The 10,667-nt window shown below is 23.7% G+C and overlaps 2 protein-coding genes across 5 annotated transcripts; one reads left to right on the top strand and one right to left on the bottom strand.

The window, feature by feature from the left end:
- Positions 1-28: 28 nt before the first annotated feature.
- LOC122860718 (UDP-glucuronic acid decarboxylase 1) lies at positions 29-4,610 on the bottom strand. The gene is made up of 6 exons (XM_044164649.1): positions 4,370-4,610; positions 3,709-4,305; positions 3,183-3,296; positions 2,757-3,077; positions 2,424-2,688; positions 29-107 (listed from the first exon to the last, which is right to left on the bottom strand). The coding sequence occupies exons 1-6, from the start codon at positions 4,431-4,433 to the stop codon at positions 104-106; spliced, it is 1,365 nt and encodes a 454-aa protein (XP_044020584.1). The 5' UTR covers positions 4,434-4,610; the 3' UTR covers positions 29-103.
- Positions 4,611-4,699: 89 nt separating this feature from the next.
- LOC122860717 (tripeptidyl-peptidase 2) lies at positions 4,700-10,528 on the top strand. Of its 4 annotated transcripts, XM_044164645.1 has the most exons (10): positions 4,700-5,143; positions 5,332-5,460; positions 5,523-5,690; positions 6,000-6,324; positions 6,422-8,540; positions 8,649-8,663; positions 8,895-9,115; positions 9,219-9,230; positions 9,404-9,852; positions 9,921-10,525. In XM_044164645.1, the coding sequence occupies exons 1-10, from the start codon at positions 4,982-4,984 to the stop codon at positions 10,128-10,130; spliced, it is 3,810 nt and encodes a 1,269-aa protein (XP_044020580.1). In that variant the 5' UTR covers positions 4,700-4,981; the 3' UTR covers positions 10,131-10,525. The 4 variants fall into 4 exon arrangements, with proteins under 4 accessions (XP_044020580.1, XP_044020581.1, XP_044020582.1 ...); XM_044164646.1 differs by lacking the exon at positions 9,219-9,230 and having other exon boundaries at positions 9,921-10,463; XM_044164647.1 differs by lacking the exon at positions 8,649-8,663 and having other exon boundaries at positions 4,702-5,143; positions 9,921-10,462.
- Positions 10,529-10,667: the final 139 nt, after the last annotated feature.

Here is a 10,667-nt window from a genome sequence, read left to right as displayed (position 1 = left end):
TGGTTGGTTCTTTTTTTCTTTTTTTTTGTATTGCTAGGTAACACACAATGCCGAACACAGGTAACACATCCTTGTTAGATAAAATTATTCACTTGATAAAAAATCAACTGTAACATTAAGTAAATTAAAAATACTAAAAATAGAAAAAAACAATTTAATTATATTTATTAATAATAAAAGACTGAAAATTTATTAATAAATAAATAAAATTTAATTTTTTATTTAACTATTTATATATTTTTATAAAGATAATACTCAAATTTTAAAATATTGAAAAATAAATTTTTTAAATATATTTTTTTCATTAATTTTTATAAATAAATTAAATTAATTTTTTAATTTAAATAAACAATATAAATAATAAGCTTGTTAAATTTGATAAATAAAATTAATTTTTATTTTTTTTTTTCGATTTTTTTTTGAAATATTTCGTTTATAGAAATAGTAATTTGTTTCTAAATATTTTAACACAAGTTTTAAATATTTATAAATTTTTTTTTTTATATTCTTTTTTTTTACAATATAAAAATAATAATGATGATGACGATGAAATTATACAAAGAAAATTTAAAAGAATTTCTTTTGACTGAGGTGCGAATGAATGAATGAATAGGTGAATGAAAGGGTCCTTGAATTTTCTAAGAAATTTCATTTTTTTTTTTTTTTATGTCATTTTAAGGGAGACATACTAATACGCAGTGTGAGGTCTTGAGTTTAGCATTTTTTTTATTTTTTTTTCCATGACAAAACGAGGAATGTTTAAGCATTGTGTGTATTTTTTTGTTGCTATTGAACAATTGTATTTAGGAGAAATTTTTATTGGGTGTTTGATTTCGTGAAAATTTGTAAAATGGTGAATCATTTTGTTGAGGGTTGTTTGGATATTAAGAGTTTCTCTAACAAGACTGGTCAATAATGTACCATCAAAATAAAAATATTAATGTAATTTAAAAAAAATTATTTTAGACTTTTAAAAAACATTGTCTATTTAATTTTCTTAATTTTTGGTGGTTTTTCATTATTAAATAATTAGTTTTATTTATTTTTTCTTTCGAAGGGTATATAGTAAAACTATATTTATGTGAGAAAAGTTTATCGATTTCAAAGGCCTATTCTATATTTAAAAAAGTTTTATATTTTACAAGCTATATTAATTTTTTAATATTTATTATTAATAATAATAATTAATATTATATAAAATAAAAAAAAAAAAAAACAATATTGATTATTTTAAAATCAACATCTTCAAAATGATGGAATTGTTTTGGTATTTTTTTTTACTTGGAAATAATTTAATTGAGTCAATTATTGGAGTATATTAATGAATAAAAATAATTAATATAAAATAAAAAAAATTAAACAAGTAAACATTGTTAATTAAAAAAAAAGTAAATAAATAAAGTATTTTAATTTTATTTAGTTTATTAAAATATTATTTATCAGTTGTTACTTTTTATATATGAGACACAAATATTTTTTTAATTTTAATATATGTGCTTTATCAATTATTTTAAAACTTTACTGTTCAAGTTTTATTTTATTTTGATTTTTGTTTTCGTTTTTTTTTTCTCATTAATTAGGTCAGTAGAAAATTCATGTAAATTAAAAATATTACGACTCTATTATTATCATGTAAAATAAAAAAAATTAAAAAAAAATATCTAATGACTTTTTGATGACAGTTTACAGTCCAAATAAAAAAAATTATCAAAAGCTTTATAAATAGTTTAAAAACTTGATAATAACAAAATATTTGTATGTCAAGTTATATATTATTATTATTTTGTTTCACTGATAACACTTTAATATAAAAATATAAAAATAAAAATCACGTATACTTATATAATTTGGTATATGAAAAAATTCTTGAAAAAAAAAAACATTAATTTACAAAATAAAACCAAAATTATGTAAATCTATATTTTCATACTTAATTCAATAAAGACTATTCATTTATTATTTTTCATTATGAGTGAAATTATGTTAAACAAGATACGAGATGTATCCCGGATGAGATGATTACAATATTGCTGACGACCACGCTTGTGTTTTAGCCCACGCTTCGTATCATCCATTACGACAGTAAATAATAGTCATTTTAGGATAGACAATTTCAACACTCATTATTTAAATTAAAATAAATAAAAAATTATTATCATTTCAAACTCTATATATATTTCGTTGTATTGGACATATTTACAAGACACTATAAATCATCATTTTTAATTTTAACTATCGATTATTTTTTTTTCTTTCAACAGCCAATTTAATTATATAAATATAACACAAAACAAGTGCTCAACTTGTAAAAAATATTTAAATTTTTTGGCACATTAATTCCAAAAAATAAAAAACACATCAACAAAAAAAAAAAGTCTAAATAATAATTTAAATTAAATTAAGAAAAATTAATTATAACTTACTACAATTGTTCAACAATATCATGATCATTAATATATGGTACTCTCAATGCATCTTTTTGTGAATGTTTAGTTTTTTTTAATTCTTTTGAAAAATAATTAATTGTTATTTTAAGTCCATTATTTAATGATACTTTTGGTTGCCAATTTAAATATTTTTTAGCACGATCAATATTTGGTTTACGTCGTTGTGGATCATCTTCAACAGCAGCAAGTTCAACAATTTTACTAACACCACCAACTAAATTTTTAATCATGATTGCAAATTCTAAATAAAAATAATTTATATTAGCAACAATAAATTTGATAATTAATTTGAAATAAATATAAATTTACCTTTAATAGTATGTTCAACTGGATTACCAATATTAATTGGTTGTGAATAATTTGATGACATTAATGAAACAAGACCATCAACTAAATCTGAGACATATTGAAATGATCTTGTTTGATTACCATTACCATATATTGTTATTGAATCATTTTGTAATGCTTGTAGTATAAAATTTGATACAACTCTTCCATCATTCATATGCATTCTTGGTCCAAATGTATTAAATATTCTAGCAACTCTAACTTCAACTCCTTCTTGATGCATATAAGCATAGCTAAGTGTTTCAGCAACTCTTTTACCCTCATCATAACATGCTCTTGGACCTGAAAAAAAATTAAACTTAATTAACTTTCTTTCTTGTTAGTGGCTTTTTTTTTAAATTCTAAAAACAACTTTTTTACATGAAAATAAAATTAACAATAACTCACCAATTGGATTTACATGGCCCCAGTATGTCTCGGATTGTGGATGCTCTGTTGGATCACCATAAACTTCAGACGTGCTGGCAATCAATACACGAGCACCAACTCGTTTAGCAAGACCTAACAAAAAAAAATTTTTTTTTTCCATAGAAAATAATTAGTTTCTAAAAAATTTATTTATCATTGTCATGAATTTATTATAATTAAAATGAAAAGAAATTTTTTTTTTTTTTTTGCAGAATAATTTTAAAAGGATAAATTCACCTTGACTAATGTTTTTTTTACCATGAAAAAAAAAAATGTAAAAATAATAAATACAATAGCTTTTTATTTTTTTCTTTATATTCTCCTTTTTTTTTTTTTCTTTTGGCTCAATATAATAGAAAAATAATGTCATCTTGGTCAATGACTAAGCAGAAATTTGGTGTGAAAAAAAATATGTTAAAATAAAGGGTTTCAACAGATGTTAGAAAAATGAATAAAGAAGAAAAAAATAAAATTGACAATTGATTGATGATTTAATATAATTTACCCAGCATGTTGATTGTACCAATGGTATTTGTTTTGAGTGTCTTGACAGGATTTAACATATAATGTGGTGGACTTGCTGGACTTGCTAAATGATAAATTTCATCAACCTCAAGATACAATGGACGTACAATATCATGATGTACCAGTTCGAAATTTTCATGTCCAACCCAATGCTCAACATTTCTTTTTCTACCAGTTAAAAAATTATCAGCAGCAATAACTTCATGTCCTTCTAACATCAAACGATCAACAAGATGTGAACCAACAAAACCAGCACCACCAGTAACTAATATTCTTTTACGATTTTTATAATTTAAAAATTTTACTGTTGGATAATTTTTTGGTATACGTAATGATATTTTACCCTCAATTTTACGTAACTTATCTTCCAGCAATTTTATACGTTTTTTAGCATCAATTATATCAATTTTATCTGTATCATAAGCTTCAGTATTTATGTCTTTATTAATTAATAATTTGTCATCATTATCATCATTATCATTTGAGTATTTTATTCTTTCATATGATGATACTTTTTTGTTAAATTGAAATAATTGTATGTTGTTTATGTTGACAAATGTTTCATAAAATCCAAATACTGAAAAATCATTAATTCAATTATTATTTATCTATAAATTATATTAGTTTTATATAATACATACCAATTAAAATGAAAACAATAAAAAATCCAATTTGTTTCATTTTTTTATATGTTATAATAAACATGATAATTTTGTCTTTTTATTTTTTATATAATCATTAACATCATGATTAATTAAATTACATTTTTTTTTTTTTTTTTTATCTAATCATAATATTATTGATGACGATTTATTCATCACTGCCAGACAACAACAACAACAAATTAATGATTACAAAACAAAAAACGAAAAAAAATAAATCAACATAACCTCAATCTGTATTATTTATCTTGATGAGGATGTCTATTTAATCGGTGGTTGATAATTCGTTTATTCGTTGAATTATTCTGGTGGATTATTTATCAAGTTAACATGTTCATCATCATCATGGTGGTGTCATTTTCACCCCTGCTTGTTTGATGCACCATTGTTAAATCATTCACAAGATATAAAGCCATCCGATCACTTGAATCAATTTCAACTTGAATCAAGATAATTAAAAATAAACGAGTTTATAACGATATTTTTTTTTTTTTTTTTTTTTTTTACCCGTCACATTGATTTATTTAATAATTTTTTTTGAAAAGGACATATTTGACATAATTAAAAATATATAAATAAATAAAAAAAATAATGGGAGAAGTTGTTGATTGTAATTTTCCTGTTTGGGGATTATTGCCTAAAAAAGAGACTGGAGTTAATCAATATTTGATTAAATATCCTGAATATGATGGACGAGGTACGGTTATTGCAATTTTTGATTCTGGTGTTGATCCTGGTGCTCCTGGTTTACAGGTAAATATCATTTTTTTTTTTATCAAATAAATTTATGCTATCATGTTGTTGTTAGAAATAATTTACTATCGAAAATTTTATTAAGCTTATCTTATAAAAATTCCATATGTTAATTAAAAATTAATTAGAGATAATTTAATTTGTAATGTATATTATAGATGAATAATATTCATTTATATTTTTAAAAGGTGACAAGTGATGGTAAGCCCAAGATAATTGCAAGATTTGACTGCAGTGGAGATGGTGATGTTGACACCAGTACAATTGTCCAATCAGAAGAAGGATATATAACTGGTTTAACTGGTAGAAAGTTAAAGGTATAATTAATAAACAATATAATAATTTAATTGAATATTAATTTATTTAAATATATTAATAGATACCTTTTGATTGGACAAATCCAAGTGGTGATTATCATATTGGTGTTAAAGAAGCATATCATCTTTATCCATCAAAATTACGTGAAAAAATTATTTCTGAAAAAAAAAAAAAATATTGGGATGATGGACATAAAGCTGCACTTGCTGAAGCAACAAGAAAACTTCAGGTTTGTTTTAAATAAATTAATCTAGTTGTTTTTTAAAATTAAAATTAAGTGGGATTTGAAACCAAGTCAAATCAAGATGTTGATAGTACATCGAACTTTTGTGTTAATTAAATTGGGACATTGTTTTATTTTTAAATCAAACATCATTGGTATAGTGTTATTTTTAAATTTGGCAATTGTTAATTAGCAAATGTTATTGTCATCAGTTGTGCAATTACAAATTGCAAAGAAAAAAAAAATAAAATATCCAAGATAATTAATAGGTATACTTATATATTTTTATTTTGAAAAAAAAAAAAAAAAAAACAGGAATTTGAATTAAAAAATCCAAATCCAACAAGTATTCAAGATAAACTTATCAAGGATGAACTTGAATCAAGAGTTGATGTACTTCAAAGTGGTGAAAAAAAATATCAAGATGCTGGACCAACATATGATTGTGTTGTATTTAATGATGGTAAAAATTGGAAAGCATGTATTGATACATCAGAAGAGGGTAATTTAGAAAGTGGTATATTACTTGGTGAATATTCATTAACACAAGAATACGCACCATTGACTCAACAAGATCAATTAAATATATCAATAAATATTCATGAGGATGGTAATATTCTAGAGATTGTTGGAGTATGTGGTAAGAAAAAAAAAAAAAAATATAGAAATAATGATAATACTGATGACAATAATGTTAATGATAATTTAAAAAAAAAATTTTATTTTTTTTATTTTAGCAAGTCATGGGACACATGTTGCATCAATTGCTGCTGCAAATTTTCCAGAAAATAAAGAATTAAATGGTGTTGCACCAGGTGCACAAATAATATCATTGACAATTGGTGATAATAGAATTGATCCAATGGAAACTGGTACAGCATTAGTACGTGCAATGATATGGATTATGAAAAATAATAAAAAAGTTGATGTTATTAATATGTCATATGGTGAACAAGCAAATTGGACAAATACCGGTAGACTTTATGAATTAATAAATGAAGTTGTTGATAAATACGGTGTAACATGGGTTGCTGCTGCTGGTAATTTTGGTCCAGCATTATGTACAATTGGTACACCACCAGATGTATCATCAATGAATATAATATCAGTTGGTGCATATGTATCACCAGATATGATGGTTGCTGAATATTCCCTACGTGAAAAGCTGCCTGGTATGCCATATACATGGTCATCACGTGGTCCAATGATTGATGGTGGTACTGGTATAACAGTATGTGCACCTGGTGGTGCAATAACAAGTGTACCAAATTTTACATTACGTCAAAGTCAACTAATGAATGGTACAAGTATGGCAAGTCCACATGTTGCTGGTGCAATTGCATTATTAATATGTGGTTTAAAATTTAAAAATTGTAAATATTCACCATACAGTTTAAAACGTGCTATTGAAAATTCAGCATTATTTATTGATACACTTGATGTATTTGCACAAGGTTCTGGTTTATTACAAGTTGAACGTGCATTTGAAAATCTTGTTGAAAATTGTAATGCGATTGAACGTGATGTTAGATTTACAATAAATTGTGGTGTTAATAATTCAAAAGGTATACATATACGTTCTGGTATTATTGATAGACCAAAAGATTTTTCAATAACAATTGAACCAGTATTTATTGATACTGATAATACAGATGCATCATGTAAAATAAATTTTAATATACGTTTATCATTAGTATGTGATGCATCATGGGTACAATTTCCATCACATTTTGAATTAATGAATATGTCAAGATCATTTACAGTACGTATTGATGCTGTTAAGCTACCAAGTGGTGTACATACAACAACAATACGTGCATATGATGTTAATAATATTGATAAAGGACCAGTATTTTTAATACCAATAACAATTGTACAACCAATGATTATTGAAAAAACAATGAATTTACCAGATTTTCATTATAGCAAAATATTATTTAAACCAAATACAATAAAACGTCATTTTATATTAGTTCCTGATGATGCAACATGGGCTGTTATTAAAATAAAAAGTAATGATAAAGAAAAAACTGGTAGATTTGCATTACAAGCAATACAATTAAAACCACGTATGGCATCACGTACATTACAAATAAATAAAATGTTAAATATAACATCACAATCAGAAACAATACAAGGTTTTAATGTTGAAGGTGGTTTAATACTTGAAATTGTTATTGCTAAATATTGGGCAAATATTGGTGATATTAATATTGATTATAGCATTGAATTTCATGGTATTAATGTTATTAATGGTAATTTTATAATGCAATCTGGTGATGGTATACATAAATTAGAATTACGTAGTTCATTAAGAAATGAAGATATTGTACCAAGTATTACAATGAAAAATTTGGTACAAATATTACGTCCAATTGATAATAAATTATTACCACTTGGTAAACGTGATATAATACCACCAGCACGTCAAATATATGAATTACAATTAACGTATACATTCCATTTGACAAAAACATGTGAAATAACACCAAATATATCATTGTTATCTGATTTATTATATGAATCAGAATATGAAAGTCAATTATGGATGCTTTATGATACAAATAAACATCTTATTCATTGTGGTGATGCATTTCCACATAAATATACAATTAAAAAATTGGATAAAGGAGATTATACTATTAAAACACATATTAGACATGAAAAAAAAGATTTATTAGAAAAATTAAATGACATGTCAATATTATTAAGTCAAAAATTATCATCACCAATTAATCTTGATGTTTATGCTCATCATTCACAAGCTATTATTTATGGTAAAAAAATGGTTGCTGCAACTGTACCACCTGGACATATTTTACCAGTTTATATTGCACCAATTGCCAATGAAAACAAGTGAGTAGTTTTTTTTTATTTTGAAAATATTTTTTCAATTATTATTATATTTATTCATTCGTTATATTTATTATTGATATTTTTATTTTGTTTTTTAATTCAATACAGTTCTGATATTAAGCAGTGAGTCAATCAATCAGTTTGCTTTTTTTATAAAGCAATTTAAAAAATTTATATATTTTTCTAATTTCGCTTAGCTTGAGAATAATGCTTTTGCAGATTTATCAATAATTAATATTTACTTGCGTGGTTTTTTAGATATTTTAAAAAATAAAAATATTATTTTGCAGAAAAAATAATTAAAAATTAAAAATAAAATGTAGTTATTGATTATTGATTATTTTTGATGTTTAGATTATCAAAAGGACAACCATTGGGTACATATTTATCTGGTTCAGTGACATTTTGCAAAGATGAAGCTAGAAAAAAAGTTGATTGTTACACATTCAAGTATGTATTATCAGAGCCAGCTAAAAAATCACCAGCTGTTAAAACAGATGATGAAAAGGTCAGCAAATGGGATGAGTATCAAGACACACTGAGAGATGTCAAGTGTACTTGGCTAGCAAAATTAGGTAATTATTATCAAAACAAAAAAATAATAATAATTTATTGCTTAAAAATATTATTTGCTTTATTTAAAACGAAATTTTTTTTTTTTCTTTTTATTTTACTTAGCTCCATCAATAAGTAAGTTTATTGTCAAGAGTGTGTGTGTGTGTGTGTATCCTTTAATTTCAATGTGTTAACTTGACATGATTATCCTTAATAATTAACAAAAAAAAAATAAATTAATTAATAACAATATGTGTTAATATGTAAACAATTTTTTATATATATTTATTTATTTTTTTCTACAACAGAAGCAACTGAACATGCAACAGCATTATACAATGAATTAAGAACAAGTTATCCTGATCATTTACCAGTTCATACAGCAATGTTAACATCATTAGATTCACCAGAAGCAAGACGTTTATTACCACATGATGATTTAACTGAAAGTGCAATAACATTTGCTGATCAAATAATTGATGTTGCTGATAAAGTTATATCATCAATTGATCAAGAAAAATTATTAGCATATTATGGAATGAAACATGATCAAAGAACAGATGCTACTAAAATTAAAACAACAATGGATAAACAAAAATTATTATTAATTGAATCATTTGTTAAAAAAGGTTGTGCATATGCTAGATTATATATACATGCTAGAAAACGTGGTGAGACTGAGGCTGCATTACATTTATCAGCTGTTACACAAGCATGGAATGATGTACAAAAATATGCTGAAGCAACTGACAACAAGGTTTGTTTATTTTTGTTTTTTGCTTTAAGTATATATTATTGTTAAATTAAAAATTATATTTTTTTCAGGTATTAATATTGTCATTGTGGCATGCACACATTAATAAACATTATGGTCGTTATTTAAAATTACTTTTACGTTATTATGAAGACAAACCACTCAGAGATATTGATGAAAAATTTGCTGAAATATCAAGTATCATTGGGTGGGAACATTGGGCAAAACATATTACTGGAACAATACCTACACGTTATCCCAAGGCATATCGACTATTTTAAATTTAAAAATATAAAATTATAATATTGTTGCATTAAAAAAAATTAATAACTTACTTAAAAATTATATTGATGATTAAATCATCTGATTTAAATAATTTTTACACGTATTCAATGAGCTCAAATCTTAATTGATATTTTGTAAGATGAAAAATAAAAAAAAGAAATAATTAATTTTGGAAAATTAAAATTACTCGAAAAATTTTTATAAATGTGGCGAGAGAATTTATTATTTTGTTTCAAATTATGAAATGAATTACAAAAATCATTGAAGATTTATTACTTAATCATTGAGTGAAAAATAAATAAATAAAAAAATTAAATGTAATTTGGGTTTTTAAAAAAGAAAAGTGAAAAAATAAAAAAAACAAATAAAATAATATAAAAAAATAGAAAAATAATTGGATTGTTTTAAATAATAATTTACAACTTTTTTTAGTTAATTTTTTTTAATTATCATTTTTTTTTTTTTTGTTTTTCTTCTCATTTTACAGGAAAAATTTATCACGATATTTCCATAATGACAAACAATTTTTTATC

This window comes from Aphidius gifuensis, linkage group LG1 (assembly GCF_014905175.1).
Source record: "Aphidius gifuensis isolate YNYX2018 linkage group LG1, ASM1490517v1, whole genome shotgun sequence".
Classification (NCBI taxonomy): Eukaryota; Metazoa; Arthropoda; class Insecta; order Hymenoptera; family Braconidae; genus Aphidius; species Aphidius gifuensis.
Note: the sequence above shows the minus strand (reverse complement) of the source record. Positions and strands in the feature narration are given on the sequence as shown.

Coding starts and splice junctions, on each gene's coding strand:
- LOC122860718 (XM_044164649.1), bottom strand. CDS start 4,433: ATGTTTATTATAACATATAAAAAAATGAAACAAATTGGATTTTTTATT. Junction 4,306..4,369: donor TATTGTTTTCATTTTAATTG/GTATGTATTATA, acceptor ATGATTTTTCAG/TATTTGGATTTTATGAAACA. Junction 3,297..3,708: donor TGGTACAATCAACATGCTGG/GTAAATTATATT, acceptor TTTTTTTGTTAG/GTCTTGCTAAACGAGTTGGT.
- LOC122860717 (XM_044164645.1), top strand. CDS start 4,982: ATGGGAGAAGTTGTTGATTGTAATTTTCCTGTTTGGGGATTATTGCCT. Junction 5,144..5,331: donor CTGGTGCTCCTGGTTTACAG/GTAAATATCATT, acceptor TATTTTTAAAAG/GTGACAAGTGATGGTAAGCC. Junction 5,691..5,999: donor AAGCAACAAGAAAACTTCAG/GTTTGTTTTAAA, acceptor AAAAAAAAACAG/GAATTTGAATTAAAAAATCC.